Below are 21,549 nucleotides of genomic sequence, written 5' to 3'. Positions count from 1 at the left end.
ATAAATTACTGCTGCAAACTGTGCTGAATTGTTATGCCATAGTGCGGTTGCTAACCCAAGGATTAAATCCTATTTGTTCCGTGTGAAAGCACAACGGTTTTTTTTCCCTCCTGTTTGTTGCCTGCCTCGGAAGGTGCTCTCTTGCTGGATACTGTTCCACGAAAGCAGACAGCAGTTCAGGGCCGCTCCCAAGTGCAAGTGGCATTTCTTCATGTGTGGGCCTGGACAGTGAGTGCTGGCATTACTTTTTGCAGAATATACATGTGTCTGTATATCAAAGCGTTCCTCTGAATTTTAAGATTCCGTGCAAGCTAATTTGAATAAATTTAGATTTTCTTGCTTTGGTTAGTTGAGGGAGGTTGTTATGGCCATGTGCAATACAAAGATAGCGTTAGATGTAGGCAGATAGAGGGATTACATCAGAGAGAAGAAAGGACTTGCACTTGATCCACATATTTTTGCTGTTCAGGTTTGCGTGACTGGTTAAAGCTATTCATTATTGTGCACCCATGTGAAGATAGCGCTGTGTGGTTGCTGTTCTCGCCATCTATTTCTTCGCGCACTATGGAAGGAGGAAGTTATTCAGTTTTCACAAAGGAATGACTTAAAATGATTCTAGGAAAGAAATTGGAGAAGATAACATTGACTGTAAGAATTCCTTTCAGTCTCATGCCTTGGAAGCTAACCTTGGGTTTAATTGTATACTGCCAGAGCGGATGCATTTTTGGGACATTGAGCAAAGCCTAGGTGGTATGCATGGAATTGAGACTGAATTTGTTGAAGGGCTGAAAGTTACAAATGCAACCAGCCTCTGGCGTACAGAGGTACTAAAACATGGTACCCTGATAATGATTTTACAAGCTTTGTGATTACGTTTCTAAGTATGTTTACCTTATGTGCAATATTTTCTGCTATATTTCAATTTGAATACAGTTCATTTCCTTAAATTTCCACCTCCTAAAGAGTACTATTACTGATTCCCTTTCGTGTAGGGAGGCCAGGCTTCTGGTTTTATACCAGACAATCCAATCTTTAGCTCGTCTCACCACTGCCTGGTACCAGACGATTTCACTTCTAGTATTATGACCCATTATCTGCTTATCATAATAAAGCATTGGCAAGAGCCTCTGTTCTTTCCATTCCTCATCCGCAGCAGCCCCCGACACAAAGATCAGGTTTTCTTTAACCTTTTCCCCAACCCCCAATTCCATTGTCATTCCAACGGTGCAGAATTCTCATATGTGATGTCACCCCTCTATGTGCTGATGTCACATGGTAACATCATCCTGTGATGTCACCTGACACGTGTTGAGAAGGTGTCCAGTTTTGGTGAACTTTGACACTGGCCACCTGACCGTTGTGGCTTTTCCTTATCCTATTTCTGTAGTTTGCTTCAGTGCTCTAATCTTCTCCAATCCCTTGAGCTCTTCATTCTCTGTACATTCCATGACTTTACCCAGCAGATCTTCAGCTTCCAAGGCCAGTGCTCTTCAGAGTTCTCCCTGAGATCTATTTTCCTTCGATCCTTAAAACCTACTTCTATGACCAAATTGTTGGCCATGCCTCCTAATATGCGATACTTTGGCTAGTATCCATTTCTTTCCCATGCATTTTTGCAAAGCACTTGGATATTAAAGGTGCTATTGAAATACAAATGGTTTCTGTTGCGATACCTGGTGTGCAGATTGAAATATATGAAAAAGCTGGAAGTGCCTTCCTTCGGAATAGATATTAAATTGGTGTAAAACATCCTCAAGACTAAAGTGAAGTGCAGGGTAGTTCTTTGGAGGTTCTGGTCAAAATCAACCCGCATCAATTTAAAATAAAAACAAAACATCGAAAGCAAGTACTGTCTGAAATCCAGCTGTTCAATAACTAGGAGTTGTCTGGGTAAACTGGTTATTTTTAGAAAATGCCATGCTTCAATTTTAAGTGAGTAAAATAAAATGTGTAATTTGACAATTTAGACTAAGCTACCCATGTCACCTCTTGTGTGTCAGTTTGTGCGCTTCAAGCAACCTTAACCCCAAACAACCCAGCTGGACCTTGAATCGTCCACGGCTCGAACTGCCTCGACCTGAAATCTGGCAAGGGTCACAATCTGGCAGGGCCTCGGTTCCGTGTTTGGCGGTTTTGAGGCACTTTACCTGTAGAAATACTCACTACCTGGAAATACTCAGCAGGTCAGGCATCATCTGTGGAGAGAAAAACAGAATTAATGGGCGGGATTCTTCGACCATGTCCGCCCGGCAACCGGAAATTCCCGGCCAAGGTCAATGGACCTTTACATTTTTCGTCCATGGCAATCTTGCGGCGGGCACGGCCGAAGAATCCAGCTGCATGTTTTTAGGTTGATAGCCTTTTGCCAGAAAATAAATTCTGTTCATTCTTTGCTATTTGTAAAATATCTCTGTCCACACATCGCCCGCTATGTTTCCGACATTGCAACTGGGACATTATAAAACATCAGAACCAAAGCGCCATTGGATGTGATGTGCTTTGGGATGCTCAGAGGTCAGGCTCTACAATTGAAAGTTTGTTCCTTAGACAGGAAGAGATTTAAAAATGGGAGCTGGTGCAACCAAATATTACACGGCCGAGCTAAAGCAAACAAATTCCATATGGTCAATCTGCTCAATTTATTTTACCCTTTTTGAAATTACTCAACGCTGAAAAGGGATATATTGGTTCTGCAAGTGGACTTCTTGGACAAATTATCAAATAGTCTGAGTTGAAGTTTCTGGCTGGTTAGATACAGGATACTGCATTGTTCCAGCAAAATTATTTAATGCCAGACCTATAAGAGCATTCTGTGATACAACAGGTGACATATCTATTTTCCGTAGCATCTATCCTTCTTGAGAGGAGCTTTCCCCAGGCAAGAGGAGTTGGATTTTAGTGGCACATAACCCCCTGAAATTGAAGTCTGGTCAGGATCCCAGCCTCTTCCAGGTTTCTGCAGGTTGGGATTGAAGGCAGTGTGGAACCTCCTTCCCAGTGGAACAGGGGCCATGCATTGCACTCCATACCTGTAGTGCCAAGTCCCACGCTCCGACTTTCCCAGCATTCTACTGCACAGCACGTCACAAGATAAGACACCGTGTATCTCCACTCATTCCTAGCTCAATCTCCAGGCATCGCCTATTCCCATCCAATCAGCCATCACTCACACTCATTCCCAGCCTATATCCCTCTTGCACCCATGCCTCACCATCACCATACATTGCCAGTCACTGTAGGACAGCAAAGAGTGTTCAAAATGGCTTGTGGAGTGGAGGGAAGAGTAACATTTGGTGATGGTGAGGCATGGGGGCCAAGAGGGATATAGTCTGGGAATGAGTGTGACTGATGGCTGATTGGGTGGGAATAGGCGACGCCTGGAGATTAAGATAGGAATGAGTGGAGATACATGGTGTCTTGTCTTGTGACGTGCTGTGCAGTAGAACGCTGGGAAAGTCGGAGCGTGGGACTTGGCACTGCAAGTATGTCGCTTCTCAACCTGTCAATGCTCTCTGATGGCCTGCATCCTCCTACTTCCTTATCCCTGGGTTAGAGGGACCACACTCCCTGTTGCTAATGCCCCTCTTCCACTTCTATCCACGTCTACTTGGTTGGAAAGGCTGTCCTCTTCCTCCCATCTGAGGGTGAGCTCATCTCAATACTGCCCCTGCACTTCACTTTCCTGTGCTGTATTAATCTTTGTTCATTCAGGCTTCTGACCCAAAAGTGGGCCCAATCTATTGGTAGGGACTAAGTACAAAGGATTTTGCTCATAATCTCTGTCAAATCATTTGAATATTAGTACATGCGACAGTGTTTTGCACATGCACTTATGCCTCATAGTTGAACTAGGTAGAATTTGTTTAATCTCATTTCAGGTGTTTTTGCACTGGTATAGTGGGGGCACGTGTACCTTTAGCTTCTGATGCAGACTTGTGTCCAGTGGCAACCTAAATGAAAACTTAAGGGGGCTATTAATGCAATTTTCTGCTTCATTCAGACGGTCATGTCACCAATTACTGTATGCGCCTTGCTGAGACTAGTACAAATTCATTGATTTGAAAAGCAAGATTTCACCTGATTTCTCTGAGCTGATTTCAAAGGTGGCACAGTGGTTAGCACTACTGCCTGGAAGTACCAAGGACCTGGGTTCAATTCCAGCCTCGGGTGACTGTCTGTGTGGAGTTTGCACGTTCTTCACGTGTCTATGTGGGTTTCCTCCGTGTGCTCCGGTTTCCTCCCACATTCCAAAAATGTGCAGGTTAGGTGCATTGGCCATGCTAAATTGTCTCTTAGTGTTACTGGGTTGTGGGGATATGGCGGGGGCGTGTGCCTGGGTAGGATGCTCTTTCAGAGGGTCAGTGCAGACTTGATGGGCCAAATGGACTCCTGCACTGCAGTGATTCTATGATTCAATGATTCTATGAAAACTGGATTCCAGAAATGCAACTAGTCTTCCAAAGTACTGCATAATCATGTCCCCAAGAAATTGGATTGGATTGGATTGGATTGGATTTGTTTATTGTCACGTGTACCGAGGTACAGTGAAAAGTATTTTTCTGCAAGCAGCTCAACAGATCATTCAGTACATTGGAAGAAAGGGAATTGAACAGAATTCAAGAAAGTACATGAGAATACATAATAGGGCTACACAATATATACAATAAGGCCATTACACCATTTGGCATAGGCTAGATCCTAACTTGGCATTAGGTGTTAAAAGAAAGGATTGTATTAAGTACCTTTAGTGTGAAATCCCCTCCATTAAACAATGGCTGGAACTGCAAGACTGGCAGCTTTTCACAATTATATTCAAATAATTTAAGTGATCCATTGTGTCCATTTCTGAAAACTGTCTCTTGGAACTGGTCAAATTGTCTGAAAATAATTTGGCAGACAAACAGATGCTGCAGTTAAAACTGCTTTACAGCAGAAAGTCATCATCGCACTTAATTGGCAAAAAAAAACACTTGCGTTATTTTTTTTCCATGTGTGATACAAGCTTATTTTAGCAACAGTTGTTGGTCCATGTTCGTCATGAGATTTCAGCTCCATGGTTCAGCGGGCTGGAAACTATGCAAGTGGTTTCCATCCTCCGCATTCACTGTCTCCACTGCGGCTCAGTCGTGTGAGCTGAAGATCTGTGAATTTTATTTCATAATCATTCAAATATTCAGAGAGCCCCCACTCGTGCTCTGACATACATGTTCAGCAGAATGCAGGTTCACACCGCCTGTTTCCCTCGAAAGAAGTCCCGGGTGGCACGGTGGAGCAGTGGTTAGCACTGCTGCTTCATGGCGTCAAGGACCCGGGTTCGATCCTGGCGCCAGGTCACTGTCCGCTTGGAGTTTGCACATTCTCCCCGTGCCTGCATGCGTCTTCCCCCCCCCCCCCCCCCACCATGACCCAAAGGTAGTGTAGGTGGAGTGACCATGCTAAATTGCCCCTTGGTTAGAAAAATGTAAAAAAAGAAGTTCCAAATGGTTATTTGGAGACAACAAGCAGAAGCCGAAAGGAAGGGTCTCTATTATAGTCACCTTGGCCACCTACTGATGCTAATATCGTGGCACTCGCAAAGTCAAATGTCGGTTATTTTTGTATTCTTTTGGTATTGAACTGTGGTGGGGTGGCTGGAAGGGAAACTATGTTTTTTTCAGCATACCAAAGAACACTCCATTTTTACTTTGTAGTCACCACCTCTAAAACTGCATGCAAGCAATGTAGTCAAAATGGTTGAAAATCATTCAAAATTCATGTATAAGGAAATAGGCACCAAAAATCCTTGTTTTTATAACTTGCATGCATGTGCAGAAGATGAGAGTTTAGAGAAGACAGAGGACTGTGCCATATTCAGTGCTGAAATGCCATGACTCCTCGGAGTGTGTTGTGGAAACTTCATGACACTTGCTCAAGTAAAGGATGGGTGGAAGTGGTCAGCAAAGGTGCTTGGGGTATAGGACTCTAGCTGATCAGCAGGTACAAAACAGGATTGGCTATTCTTTCCAGGTTGTGCACATTGAGGCTTTGTGGTAACAACAAAGGCTCAAAGATATGCAGGTGTCGAATCAAACTTCCGGCAAACAGGATTGTAACATTTTCATAGCTTCCTTGACTTTGCAGACTTTCACTGATCGCACGTAAAACCTGTTAATTAATTATTTACCGCACAACGCTTAAGCTTCTGACTATATTGCTCCCGTGCTCATATATATATTTCTCGCATATATGTAAAATACTATGGGGTTTAGCAGAACTAATTTAATAAAATGTATCAATACAGTCGGTGTTTAAAATAGTTTGTTTGGAATATTAGGAATTCCTCGAGCTTCACTTAAACCAAATTGTTCTCCTAAAGCACCACTCGAGATGCAGAATCTCTAAAATTGCTGTTAAATACTGAACTTGCACATTCGGAACGCTGTCTGAATTTTTTCTCTTAACTGCAGTCTCAAAACGCATACTCTCTTGATTGATGACTTGCATTGTAAAGTGGGTAATGATTACTCCGGTATTAATGCCCCTTTGTTCATTCTTTGGAACTGTGCACATGATTTGGAACAAGTAGGTGTGGCTTTTATTTTATGCCAAAGTTGAAGAGCCTAGCGACCAGGGTTTGGTAAGTGTGAACGTGTCTGCTTGATAATTTTCCTAACAAATGTATCTGTGTACATTGTGGACCCTATTCCTGAAACATGCAGGGGACTGCAAAAAGTACGTCATATTAAAGGATAATAGTACTGTTTGCTGGCAGCCTTGACGTGTGGATTCTCTCATTCTGTAATCGAGAGAAATGAATTTGCAACAATTCCTGACACTGTGTTTTGTTCAGTTATTACCCACAATGTGTCAATGACTGCAGGCTAGTTGCAAGTTATTCAAAACTTCTTGTAGTTTTTGTTTCAACATCTGCTCAAAGCTAACAGTTAAAATATTGTTTTGGGGTTCACCCTGTAGTTAAATTAATCTGACTGAAGCGTAATCCATGACAGGTCGTTTCCCATCACCTCCTTGGAAATGTAATAGAACTGTTTGCAAAGGAGTCACTTGTTCCATCCCACTTCACACTACTTGAGACATACTTCAAATGCTTTGCCTTTTTCATGAATGTGTCAGCAGGATTGTGCAAAGCAAACTTCCAGTGTACTGACTGTTTTATATTCTTGAAGGCTAACAGTCGTCTGTGCTGTTCCTACTCATTAGTAATAATTTAGAATTATGGTTAGCGTTCCCTGCTGATATGGGAGGAGAGTGAAGGGATTGCATTAAGAGTAGGCTTGTTAAATCAGAACACTGAACTTGAAGGTTTGAAAATTCAACTATAAGCATAAAATATTGAGATCAATGAGGAGGAGAAAAAACATCCTCCATGATGGAGGGACCTGCATATCTCTTGATCAGCCTTGTTCCACCTATGATTGGATATGAATCCCATACCCATGAAGGCCTCCTCCATTTTGTATGAGCCTGGGCAACGCTGAGACCAATGAGGGTCTCCAGGAAAAACGTTTCAATAGCTGGAATCCTATCCGTTTTTGTCAGGTGAGAAGGGACAGAATGGCTCTCCTAATTTTTTTTATAAAAAGGAGACTATTTATTCTACTTAACATCCAGTCGAAATAAAAATGGCCAACACTCACACACATGGATTCCAGAGTTCACGTGTGCACGTCCAAGTAAGTTAGAGTAGAGAATAGGTTAAGCAGTTTAAAAGTCCAAAGCAAAAACTCTAGTTGCACATGGGTCCAGTGCATTTGATGCCTTGGGTCAGTGGTCTCTCCGAATTCTGCAACGGGGCAATTTATAGATGTTGATGGGCAATTTCTGTTTGATCTCCTGGAGTCAGCAGCTGCTGGGTTAGTTTTCAGGTGCTGCTCACAGCATGTAGCCAGCAAAACAACAGGTAGGGCTCAAGCTTCCAGGATGGATGGCAAGTGAGAGAGTGTCCACTTACAGTCCACCTTCTTCTGCATCTTCTGTTCTGACTGACCTGGAGAGAAACCGTTTTGTGAGCATCAAAGGGGGTTGGTTGACACATCAGACGATCACCTTTCACCAACTAATCTGGGTCCTCTGCTGTTTGTGATTTTCATTAACGACTTGGATGAGGGAGTTGAAGGGTGGGTCAGTAAATTTGCAGATGATACGAAGATTGGTGGAGTTGTGGATAGTGAGGAGGGCTGTTGTCGGCTTCAAAGAGACATAGATAGAATGCAGAGCTGGGCTGAGAAGTGGCAGATGGAGTTTAACCCTGACAAGTGTGAGGTTGTCCATTTTGGAAGGACAAATCTGAATGCGGAATACAGGGTTAATGGTAGGGTTCTTGGCAATGTGGAGGAGCAGAGAGATCTTGGGGTCTATGTTCATTGTTCTTTGAAAGTTGCCACTCAAGTGGATAGAGCTGTGAAGAAGGCCTATGGTGTGCTAGCGTTCATTAGCAGAGGGATTGAATTTAAGAGCCGTGAGGTGATGATGCAGCTGTACAAAACCTTGGTCAGGCCACATTTGGAGTACTGTGTGCAGTTCTGGTCACCTCATTTTAGGAAGGATGTGGAAGCTTTGGAAAAGGTGCAGAGGAGATTTACCAGGATGTTGCCTGGAATGGAGAGTAGGTCATACGAGGAAAGATTGAGGGTGCTGGGCCTTTTCTCATTGGAACGGAGAAGGATGAGGGGCGACTTGATAGAGGTTTATAAGATGATCAGGGGAATAGATAGAGTAGATAGTCAGAGACTTTTTCCCCGGGTGGAACACACCATTACAAGGGGACATAAATTTAAGATAAATGGTGGAAGATATAGAGGGGATGTCAGAGGTAGGTTTTTTACCCAGAGAGTAGTGGGGGCATGGAATGCACTGCCTGTGGTAGTAGTTGAGTCGGAAAATTTATGGACCTTCAAACGGCTACTGGATAGGTACTTGGATTAGGGTAGAATAAGGGAGTGTAGGTTAACTTCTTAAGGGCAGCACGGTAGCATTGTGGATAGCACAATTGCTTCACAGCTCCAGGGTCCCAAGTTCGATTTCGACTTGGGTCACTGTCTGTGTGGAGTCTGCACATCCTCCCCGTGACTGCGTGGGTTTCCTTCGGGTACTCCGGTTTCCTCCCACAGTCCAAAGATGTGCAGGTTGGGTGGATTGGCCATGACAAATTGTCCAAAATTCTATGATTAACCTAGGACAAAAGTTCGGCGCAACATCGTGGGCCGAAGGGCCTGTTCTGTGCTGTATTTCTCTATTTAAAGATGGTCATATCAGGTTGCTTCCAGGTCCATGGTTTAGACATGATTAGATTATGGCTTGAAGAGTTCCCTTCCTAGCCAGGGATCAATGTCCAAAGTCTATTGAGTTGTTCCACATGGCACTGAATATACAGTTGCTGTCTGGATGTTATGTGAGTGGGTTAGGGGTGGACCATTCAAATTCCTCTAAGGTGATTGTCTCTGATGGGTTCTTCTGCACAGCCAGAGTCCACTCGACTCCATTTTAACGGTTTGGCAATTTGTAGGGTACAGTTATGCAACTGTTAAGCCATCTTCAAAGCTACTGTTTTAAGTTATCAAAATGCTGTTGTTTAGTCTATAAAACGCAACCAGCCCAATAAATAAATATTCATGTTTGATACTTGATGCATAGGAAGATGTTTGTAGTTGTTGAGACCTATCATTATAATCCAGGACACAATTGAAAGAATGATCCTGGGTGCAGTGCGATCAGCCCAGGCACCTTTATCTGTTCCATCAAACACCTCATTCTATCGAAGGGTCAGCTGTTTTATTGTCAATTTAACAGTGTTTAACTCGATTCACGACTCCAATAATGAAGCTGCCCATGCCATCCTGCAGCAGAAACTGGATGATACCCTAACTTGGGCTGACAAGTGACAGGTAACAATCATGTCATCAGAATGCCTGATAATAACCATCCCCTCAGGAGAAGATCCAGTCACCTTCCCCTGGCCTTCTGTGGCACCAATCTTTAACATCCCCTACCATCAACAAAATGGAAGGTCTCGACTGACCAGAAGCAAAACCAGACCAGCTATTTCCACATCATGTGTATGAGGCAGGGCAGAGACTGGCTATGGAAATCAATAATTTACCTCTTGACCACTCATACCCTCCAAACCATCTGTAAGGCTCATGTAGCCAAATCGTGATGGAATGGTCACTACTCATCTGACTAATTGCAGCTGCAGCAACATTTGAGGAGCTCAGTATCATTTAGAAAAGAGCCATTTACTTGATTGATGCTCCTCTGCTCGACTTAGTGTGCGCTGTTTGAACTGGCATATGATGGCCGGGTTTGTACTCTTTATAGGTTGCACTGGAACAATTAACCAAAGTTACTTCTCACAGCACTGCCCAACTCCACCAAGGAGAGCAAAAAAAGGATTATTTAGTAACATGGTGATATTAGCATTTATAGAATATTTTCTCTAGGTTGTGCCACACCTTGGTGGAACGCAAATAGGAACTCCATTTCATCAATATTGCCTGCCCCTCCTTTTGTTGTAAACTTAAAAAAATTAAATTCCTGGGCCGGGATTCTCCCCGACCCGGCGGGGCGAGGGGTCCCGGCGTGTTGGAGTGGCGTGAACCACTCCGGCATCGGGCTGCCCCAAAGGTACGGAAGTCTCTGCACCTTTAGGGGCCTAGCCCTCACATTGAGGGGCTAGGCCGGCGCCGGAGTGGTTCCCACTCCGCCGGCTGGCATGAACAGCCTTTGGCGCCACTCCAGCTGGGGCCGAAAGGACTTCGCCGGCCTTCGTAGTCCGTGCATGCGACGGAGCGTCAGCGGCTGCTGACGTCATACCGGCGCATGCGCAGGGGAGGGGGTCTCTTCCGCCTCCGCCATGGTGAAGACCATGGTGAAGGTGGAAGAAAAAGAGTGCACCCACGGCACAGGCCCACCCGTCGATCTGTGGGCCCTGATCGCGGGCCATGCCACCATGGGGCAACCTCAGGGGTCAGATCACCCCGCGCCCCCTGCCCACCGCACCCCAGGACCCCGGAGCCCGCCCGTGCTGCCAATCCCACTGGTCAGGTAGGTAGTTTAATCCATGCCGGCGGGAGAGGCCTGTCAGCGGTGGGACTTCGGCCCATCGCGGGCCGGAGAATCGACGAATTTCGGGGGGGGCGGAGAATTCGGGACACGGCAGGGGCGGAATTGACACCCGCCCCGGGCGATTCTCCGACCCTGGTCTTTGTCTCTTTTATCGCTGTCAACCCATTTTTCTTTCTGCATATAATTTCATAGAATCCCTACAGTGCAGAAGGAAGCCATTCGGCCCAGCGAGTAATCACCGACCCTCTGAACGAGCACCCTACCTATGTCCATTCCCCCGCTCTATCCTATAACCCCAGCTAACTGTTGGACTAAGGAACAATTTATCATGGCCAAGCCACCTAACCTGCACATCTTTAGACTGTGGGAGGAAACCGGAACATCCGGAGGAAACCCACGCAGACACTGGGAGAACGTGCAAACTTCACACAAGCAGTCACCCGAGGTTGGAATTGAACCCGGGTCCTTGACGCTTTAGGCAGCAGTGTTGGCCGCTGCGCCACCTTGCATTGGTTACCTATTCTGACTGGTTCAGACTTCACGTTCTTCTGTCAAGATTCTTAAATCTAATTGACTAAGTTGCTTGGCCTATTTGAGCAGGTCCCAGATCCCTGTAGAAGGAACAATGCCAAACAGCTTTCTAATCACAATACCTTCCAATAAAAAATCCCATAGAAAGTCTCAAGCCAGAGTAAATGAAATGAACGGTTTGTGCCAATAAGTCACCACTGACTGCAAAATTCAGACCTGGATGCGGGGTGTGATTTACTGTTCTGATCAAAATATTTCCACTATCGTGTTAACTGCAAGATTGTACAGACGTCACGTGTGAAGGTCTGGTTCCCCGGTATGCCGCTTATTATGAAGCCAACGAAGCACAACTTGTATCTTTTTCCGTGGCTTGTTTTATAAGTGCTGGAGTAATGTTAGATAATTGTGCCCTCTTGTCATTTCAAGCCGTTGGCAAACAGAAGCTTTTATAAATACTTTGATTTTGTGAAACTTCCATCTGGAAAGTGCTCAGGTGTTAAGCAACCTGATTTTGACTTTTTCTCTTTGATGGGCAGCGTGGGGAGAGGAGGAATATGGAGTAATGGTAAACCTGCAACCTTTTCTGAGATCCCTCGCTCAAGTGGTAATTGTTTAATGTTTGCACTGTAAAACCTGGAAAATCACCTTGACTTTGCATCCTAACATTGTAACTAAAATGAACTATGGTGTCCAGGTACCATTTTATTGGTGATTGAGATTGCAAAATAAATGACTTTTAGGGCGTGATCTGATGGAAACATTTCCAAGTGTCATTTGTGTCGGGATTTGCTGGGAGTTTTACCCCGGCTCTGTTGGTGAGTTCCCCACTGCTATCTAATCACACTTAGTCACTTTTTTGGGCCCTGGGGAGTTTCTCCCTGGTCAAGTCCACACTTGGAATTATTTTCATCACTGGGGAGCTGAACACGCTGGCTGGACCGGCTCCTCCAAGATTGGGCCACCATTTTGAAAGGGTGCCCCGATCTTTAAGTGGGCTTGTGGGCCCCCAACCCCTCCTCCCACCCATGGGCAGTATCACCCACCCACCTATATAGGCATTATCCCACATTCCTCCAAGTGCTGACACCCCACTATGAGTTCACGGAGGACTCCCCTTTTTGGAACCCCCATTTCAGGACCCCCACCCTTCAACCCCCAACATGCTGGAGGCACTTTCATACCACTCTGCGACCCCCCCCCCCCCCAATCCTTTACACCTCCTCCATCCTCCTTTCATGGGCATGGCCCCCCTCCGGCTCTGATCTTTGGCTGTGCCACTATGGCACTGCCACCCTGGCAGTGCTCCTGCCAGCTTTGCAAAACCAGCTGGCACCTCTGCAGTGCCATGATGCCAGCATGGCATTGCCAGGATGCCCACAATCAAGGGCGAGGGCCAGGGGGCTGCTCTTCCCTGTCCTTGATCACCCAAGGACCTCCCATGGCCCTGAGGACTTCCAGGTGCTCTTCAACCTGTTCCATGTTTGTGTGGACCAGTAATGAATGGTATGGAGCTGTGGTCTCCCGTGGGAGTATGGTAGCTGCTGGGAATCCAATAGATCCCAGGTCAGCATGCCTAAGCGGGTTTCAAACCTACTTGGGCGTGCGAGGCTTCATCCCAAGGTCCGGGTAGATCTCACAAGGCGTACAGGCTGTCGGGAAGCCTGTGGGGAGGCTTCTCCCGGCATCTACAGTTCGGGTGTCACACAGCTCGTTGATTGAGTCAGTAGTCTTTACGGGATCTCAGTCTCACTGATGCGTTAGGAAACATTACTTATGATTGCACAAACAAGCTTTGCGAACAGTGTTGTCCCAAAACTGGGAATCACATTAAAATGCAAGCTGTTGGCAAATAATAAATTTAATGTAAATTGATACTTGTAGCTAGAGGAATTCTGATAACACATTTGGGGGAATTGTGAGGGAAACTGCTGGTAAAACGTATGAAATGTTGGCTCGCTGTACACACACTATCATAGGAAATAATTTATTCTTTTACAGTTTGCAATTTTGCAATATTTATTTCTATTTCCTTGGGTGCATGTAGCAGGGTGTTTCTGGCGGCTGCAGCACTGGGAAACATCCCGCGATTAACCTGTGTTTTTGGGCCTCTGGTAGTTTCTCTCCGCTGATGGCGCACTCCTCGTAGATCAGGATGCCATCAGGGTCTGATCTCTGGCAGTGGCACCTAAGCACGTGTCAGTGTCACCCAGGCACCTTGGCAGTGCCCAGGTGCCAGAGGGAGTGCCAAGGTGCCACCCTGCCCAGTCCCCAAACACCCGAGGGTCTCTAATAGCCTTGGAGATCCCGCCCCTCCCTCATGTGCCATTACGACTGCTCCATGTTTGCGGAAACCAGCACTAAACGGTGCCCTGACGAGTTTCCCAGGCGCGGCCATTAGGTCTTGGGCACCAGAAGAAACGTGCAAGTGCATATTTAAATGAGTTAAAGGGCTCATTTAAATATGCTGATCTGGATCACACCCAGTGAGGGCGAGATCCAGATCGCGATGTCTTGCAAGACTCCGTTAAATCTCACCAGATGTTTCGAGCATCGAAAATTCCACGCAAGACCTCTCACCAGATTCAAAGGCCTGGTCCCAATACCAAGTCGGGCCCGATGAGGCCTTTAAACCTTGACTGGAATCAAATTGCACGTTTTTGAGTCCCGTTTCCTCAAGGTTGGTTTAAGCATGTGCATGTGAAATGTTGATAGGTGGGGATTTCCACAGTGTGGAGGTGTTGCCATCAGAGGGAACACCTGGAAAATCCCACCACATATATTCACCTTCACCCCTCTCTGTCTTCGTGGTTGATTTTGGAGTTTTTAAAATGGATCAGTTTGATACTGGTTCTGTGCCAGCTCATCTCTTTCTTAGCTATTGTCAACCATTAGACTGCTTAGTTTGATTTTTCCCATTCCTGGGCCCATTAAATACAAAAAAAGCTCCAAAAGAACCTTTTGAGGTGCGTGTGCATGCATATACGTACCAACGTCCCTTGGATGTCTGTCTCCAAGTGCTGAGACCCATTTTTGCACAGACCTTACCTGCTGTGTCACTACTCCGCTCATCTCTCACTGATTAGTTCTTTTTTAAATTTGTAGCAGTGCCGTGATTATTGCAGCAATAACTTAATCTGTTGTTTTTTTTCTCTCTTTCCCATACTGGTAGGTGCAGAAAGTAGCTCAATCAAAGCCAGCAATATGTCTGAACCTTATCGAGATGCAAGCCAAAAACAGCCCATTCAAAATGAGAAGCCAGAATCTGAGCACTTTGGATATGTGGGTATTGATTCCATCCTGGAACAGATGCGGAGGAAAGCTATGAAACAAGGTTTTGAGTTCAACATAATGGTTGTAGGTAAGTTATCAAAGAACTAATCCGATGGTCTGATGATTTTGAATTTAGCACGCAAACAAATGTTAGCGCACCTTCATGTTTAGCATATACAATGCAGAATACTTAAATGTCAGCGTCCCTTTGTAGTATGCACTGTGATGAACAGTATTAATAACTGCTTTAAACGGTACCTGACCTTTAATACCTTGCCCCTTTAAGATGCTTGGAACCCTGGGGGACTCCGCCTCTGGCTACGCCCCCAGGAAACGGTATATAGGATAAGGCTCCATGTGGTGAGCACACTTCTCTCGGATGCTGTTCAGTTCTCTGTAGATTAAAGCCTTTTAATTACCGACCTTGCTCTCGCGTCACAATTGAGGGTGCCTCATGCACACAAGTCAGTTTGTGCCATTCGTTTTTGATGAACAACAGATTTGAAACTTGTTTTATTGAAATCAAACACCGCAATCAGCACAGTGATCTTGGGAGCAAGCAGGTTACCCAAACATTCGAAGAGCTTAAGCAAGAGCTTTTCTTTCTATCAACTGTTGCTCCTCTTTATTGCAAATCTTCATCTGGAAGCCATATCTGGGTGAAAGAAGACTTTCTGTTGCAAATGTAGAAGGTGCAAGCCATGAAGCTACCACAGGTTGAACCTACGTTGGTCCTCATTGACATTAGTGTCGTTCTCAGCATGCCCTTGAAAATCTATATTGAGGCTGGATGTTAAGTTCTGATAATAACTCTATAATAAGAACCAGGAAGCAAGTTTTGACTACTTCAACCCTCAAGTTTATTGTGTTCGGTAATCATTTCGCCAACAAACCACAGTGTCACCTGTATCCCCTTTATATTTGGTGCAGTCTGTTAAACAATATGTGCAGTCTAGTGAACAATTACTGAAGGTACCCCCATGCAAATGTGAATTATTGGCTAGAATAGGATCTCCCTGCATTTTCCAATAAGTATATTCAAGGTCTCCTCTTGCTAATAAATTAGGCTATGTATTAGGATGCCCACTATTATAATTGGTTGATTATTTCTTTGTTCAAGACAAGTGAGTAGAAAACAACAGACCTCCAGTAAATCCATCAACCATACAATACCATCTATCAAAAGAATGCCAGTGCTCTCTCAAAATTACTCTTTTAAAAAAAAACATTTAGAGTACGCAATTCATTTTGTCCAATTAAGGGGCAATTTATCGTGGCCAATCCACATAGCCTGCACATCTTTGGGTTGTGTTGGCGAAACTCTCACAAACACTGGGAGAATGTGCAAACTCTACACGGACAGTGACCCAGAGCCGGGATTCGAACCCTGGTCCTCAGCGCCGCAGTCCAAGTGCTAACCACTGGGCCACGTGCCATCCTGTAAGTTACTCAGTTAAGGGCAATTAGGGATGGGCAATAAATGCTCGCTCAGCCCAGAGATGCCTGTTATATTACTAAATTGTAATAAAAATATTACTCTTTTGTCTTGCCGAGTTGTATTGAATTCTGATGAGAAATAGTCAAATCTTCCAGATGATGACAAAATGTTTATAGAGTAATATATGATAAACTAATGAGTTGTTTCACTTCAATGCTAAACTAATAAAACAAATTAGTAAGTTTAGATTAAATTAACAATTATAATAATACGCTACACTCTGATCTGATCACATCTTCACTCTAGCTGTTCTCCACACACGTCTATCAAATGTTCTCCACCCACATCTATCCACACTCCATCTATCAAAAGAATACCAGTGCTCTCTCAAAATTACTCTGTTTAAAAAAATTTTTTTTAGAGTACCCAATTAATTTTTTCCAATTAAGGGGCAATTTATCGTGCCCAATCCACCTAGCCTGTACATCTTTGGGTTGTGGGGGCGAAATCCACGCAAACACGAGGAGAATGTGCAAACTCCACACGGGCAGTAACCCAGAACCGGGACCGATCCTGGGACCTCGGTGCCGTGAGGCTACCGTGCTGCCCCTCAAAATTACTCTTAATTGATATTCCCATAAGATAATGATTGATGAAGGGCAGCTGTTAATGGGTCATTTTGTTAATCCATCCAAAGATCTCCAAGTGTCTCAGTTGTAGCACCCAGTTGTTTCTGAAAGGATTTTGGGACATTTTCCTCCAGTAATCAGTCTGGAAATTTATTCCACTTTTCAAACACTCCACTTATGTGAAGAAACTAATTTGTCAAAAATACACTTGCCAAGTTTGGTCTTGTGCTCCTTGTTCTTTGCCCACAGTTGAATTTAAAGTAATATTCTGGGTAAACTTTTCCATATCAATAACAATTTTGTATACATCTATAAGATCATTGCCTTTCCATGGTTAAAAACTCCCAGTTGGTGCAATCTTTACTCATGACTCATATTCCAGATGGTGGGGATTAGCCTAGTGCCTGTTGATGGTACTGCCTTCGATGCTTGTTTGTCAGAGAATTGAACTGCATGACTCCAGTTAGACTAGAAGACTACAAAGTTTGATTATCATTTTCTGGTTTATGTTGCTCTATTTTGGCTGCAGTTCAATATTCTTTTGGATATGCAAGAATATAAAATTGGATAAGACCAAGCCAAGCGAGTCCCACACAATGATGGGTGGAGAATCATGACTAAACATTTAATATCTCAATATGCCCGCCTGCCTTCTCCCCACCCTTCCCCAGCCATAGAATTTGCCGAGTGAGGCAAAAACATATTTAGCAGCCCACAGCCAATAAGCGAAACTGCTGAGTCCTTGGTGACTGCTGTTCATTAGGTCATCATTGAACAGAAAATCTTCACATGTACACCTGATAATCAATTCCATTATTTCACATTGAATTGAAGTGTGCCCAAGGCATCTGCAGATGCCGGCCTCTGTTATTTTTTGAATATAGACATCATATTAACTTGCTTTTAATCTTCTGGTATCTTAATATTCCAGTATCCAATGAACTTCAAGATATTTGTCAGTGCATCACAAATCTCTCCCCTACACTCATTCGGAACTATTGGATATGTATTATTTGTCCCAGGAGATTTGTTAGTTTTTGGAAAAGGATAAAAAAAAAGATAGTCTTGCATTTATATAGAACTTTACATGACCACTGGATATCTCAAAGCCATTAAGTCATTTTGAAGTGAAGTCACTTGTAATATACAAAATGCAGCAGCCAATTTACACACAAAACTCCCATAAACCGTAATGTGGTAATAACCAGATATGTTTTCTGCAATGTTTGAGAAACAAATATTGTCCAGGGCACCAGAGGCAACATCCCTGCTCTTCTACAAAATAGTGTCATGTAGGATTTATTTTGTATTAACCCCAGGTGGGGCTTCAGTTTAATGTTGCATCCAAAAGAAGACCCCTGTGACAGTGAAGCCTTCCCTTGAATGCAATGGTGAGCCATCCTTGAATTTTGCATACAAGCCCTGGAATGGGACTTGAACCCAGAAACCTACTGTGCCAGGGGCGAGAGTGCTGTCAACTGACTCATGACAGATGCACGACAAAAGCCAAATTAATCACTTGCGAACTTTCACCGTGTACCAAAGTTATTGATTTTCCTTGGGATTTTCTGTTTGAGAGAGGGTCGGTTGCTTTATCAAAGCTTTGACAAAGAGTCACCAGGCTCGAAACGTTAGCTCCCTTCTCTCTCCACAGATGCTGTCAGACCTGCTGAGATTGCCCAGTATTTTCTGTTTTTGTTTCAGATTCCAGCATCTGCAGTAATTTGCTTTTATTATCGTAGGTTGCTTCGAAGTATCCATGAAGAATGTTGGTCATTTCAAGCCAGTTATTTTTTGGTTTTCAGCTCTTTTTTGACTGCCATGTTGATGCTGTGAGTCTACAATAATTTTATGTTTCAAGTTAATCGCTTCTCCATATCCCATGGATCGTGGAACTGGAGGGCACTTTCTGCATACAATCCAACATTGTCTTCCTGCTTCCTTTGCTTCCAGCTTCAAAATGAGGGCCATATGACTGACTTGGTCAAAAGTCTTCTGGAAATAAATAAATACAGCTGGAGTCTTCCTCCGACTCCCTACACTCCACCAGCTTCTTGGCTGAGTCACTTATAACACGAGAGGCATTAGCCACTCCAAAGTGGCAATTACCCTTAAAATAATATGATGTGCCCAATTTGCATTGCTCAGAAACCTAAGGCATTTATAAGGTGCCTGTTGAAGAAAGAGATTACTTACTGGTGGCCTGGAATGTTCCAGTTAAATTGGGCAGCACAACAGGAAAGTAGAAGGCATGCTAGTTATTCACAATTACATGATCCCTTGTTGTGCTGCTTGGGTCCGATGCCAATGCCATGTAATTGGCTTACCTTGTGAAGAAGGAAGAAAGCTGAAGGGATTTGCAGTATTTGCATGGGGGTAACAAATGGTCAGACAACTGTTTTTAAAAGGCATCCAGAAATATACTGATAATTAGCGTCTCCCTATCATGCAGCTTCTGAGAAGTGAACACACATCCTTGAAGACGATCACCACCAGTGCGTCTTTCACAATCGAAAGTGCCTTTGCTTTTCATTTTTAATGGATGCTATCTGTTATATTTTAATTGTGCATTGCAATGTGAATGTATTATAGTGCTCACAAAGAGTTAATATTTCGGTTTCTTGAAGGGTAAAAGCAATTACTGTTCGAGAAATGATCTTTGGAAGAGATCCAAGAGTTTTGTGTTGGACGATGATAGCTCCAAACATAATTAATGCTTGAAATCAAAATACTGCATCTAAACAAAGTTCACTTGGTCCGGGTAGAATGATTCATATAATCTTCATCAGCCAACTTATTTATATTTGCATTCGGTGCTTTGCCTTTTATGGTGACCTGACGAATATTGTATTCAGTGCTCAGAAATGTGGAACTGAGCAAGAAGTCAATCCCATTGCCTGCTGGGCAATGTTTCCTTTCAGGTTCAATACCTTGGGCCACAGAGGTTTAATTTAATACAGTCTTGTGCTGTTTTTAATAATGGTAATAATAAAAATGGGATTAATATATGTGTATCTGCAATGCACAGCTGCACAGTGTCTTCTATTCTACACAGGACATTGTTTAATTATTTTGTTTGATGTCTGAAGTAATTTATGGTTATTTTGGAATGAACCATTTACAAAAAGAAATGGCATTTGTTTTTCTCTTTACTTGCCATAATAATGATTTTAATTTCCAGCACTGCCCGGTCTTGCTTATGCCAAATAAGAGTCAGAGAGGAGCAGGGGGGAGGGGAGATTGTATCATTTGGTGCTTTGAACTTTGATGAAGCATTCGGAGCCAATGTTAATTTTATTGGAGAAAATGCTGTCAAGAAATGTGATGTAGGTTTTGTAAAATGGCTTGTTTTAAATAGATGCAATAACTTAAGAGAGTGGCCATGGCAATTGGGGACTCAAGTATGATTGAACCTCAGGCATGACTGTTCCTTGATGAGGAAAACAAAGATGTGGAGATGCCGGCGTTAGACTGGGGTGAGCACAGTAAGAAATATTGCAACACCAGGTTAAAGTCCAACAGGTTTGTTTCAAATCACTAACTTTCGGAGCACTGCTCCTTCCTCGGGTGAATCCTGAGGAAAACAAAGGTTTTGCACCCCACTGAGTAATGTAAAGGACTGTTGATGCCTGATACTTTTTAGCTTTCTTTAGTGCTTTTATTTCATGACTTTCTTTTTGAATTCTAAGTTTCAAACTCTTCTCTTATGTCCGGGTTTTCTTAGGCCCCTTTGATGATCTTTAGGTAGATTCCTCAAGTGACCAGGGATTGACCCTTCAGCTGCTGGTTTTTAGTCACACAACTTCTTATTTTTCCTTCCCTATGAAAGGTCACCTTTGGCTTTGGTAATTGCAAAGCATACTTATTAAATAGTAAAAGGAACGAGAAAATACAGTAGAATGCAACCTGTATTTTTACGATAGTGGTTAAATTTAACTGGCGGGGTGGAAGGGAGAGGGAATGGTAGTGGGAAATGCTTATGAAGTAAATATTTTAGGAAGTACCATTGGGTGTTTTAAAAGCTTATCTTTTCCCTTGGCTATCGCACACTGATCAACCAATGAAATCTAGAGCAAATCGAAGTTAAACCAGGATTCCATTTCAATGAGCGAACCTGGTTTTAAATGCCTTGTATACTGTGACAAAGGTAGTAAAATCAAGATTAAAATGTTTCCTGCCTCTTTGCGCGTGATGTGGCGGGGGTGGTGGTGGTGTTGGAGGGAGGGGGCAGAGAAGAATTGGGGTTGGAATTAGAAGATGAGGGATAAGTCCATGCAAAAATAGGAACATGAAAATCAGAGCAAGAGTAGGCCATTTGGTCCCTTGATCCTGCTTCACCGTGCAAGCATATCATGGCTGATCGTCTACCTTAACACTTTTCTCCCCACACTATCCCCATATTCCTTGACGTCTTCAATGTCTAGAAATCTATTAATCCCTGCCTTGTACAAAATGGCTGTGACTCCACAGCCCTCTGTAGTGAAGAATTCCAAAACTTTACCACCCTCTGAGTGAGGAAATTCCTCCTCATCTCATTCCTAAATGGCCTACCTCTCAATCCCTCTGCTTGGTTCTAGAATCTCCAGTCAGGGGAAATATCCTTCCTGTCTCTCCTGT

The 21,549-nt window shown here is 43.7% G+C and overlaps 1 protein-coding gene across 5 annotated transcripts in view; it reads left to right on the top strand.

The window, feature by feature from the left end:
- LOC119953086 (septin-9-like) overlaps nt 1–21,549 on the top strand; it is a 322,986-nt gene that overhangs the window by 239,800 nt on the left and 61,637 nt on the right. For 4 of the 5 annotated variants that reach the window (XM_038776914.1, XM_038776916.1, XM_038776915.1 and 1 more), the window contains one exon: nt 14,765–14,953. In XM_038776914.1, coding sequence (XP_038632842.1) covers nt 14,765–14,953 — 189 coding nt within the window. Of the gene's footprint in view, nt 1–209; nt 229–14,764; nt 14,954–21,549 lie in introns of those variants that run through there. The other variant, XM_038776918.1, reaches the window with a different exon arrangement.

Source organism: Scyliorhinus canicula, chromosome 18 (assembly GCF_902713615.1).
Source record: "Scyliorhinus canicula chromosome 18, sScyCan1.1, whole genome shotgun sequence".
NCBI classification, from domain to species: domain Eukaryota; kingdom Metazoa; phylum Chordata; class Chondrichthyes; order Carcharhiniformes; family Scyliorhinidae; genus Scyliorhinus; species Scyliorhinus canicula.
Note: the sequence above shows the minus strand (reverse complement) of the source record. Positions and strands in the feature narration are given on the sequence as shown.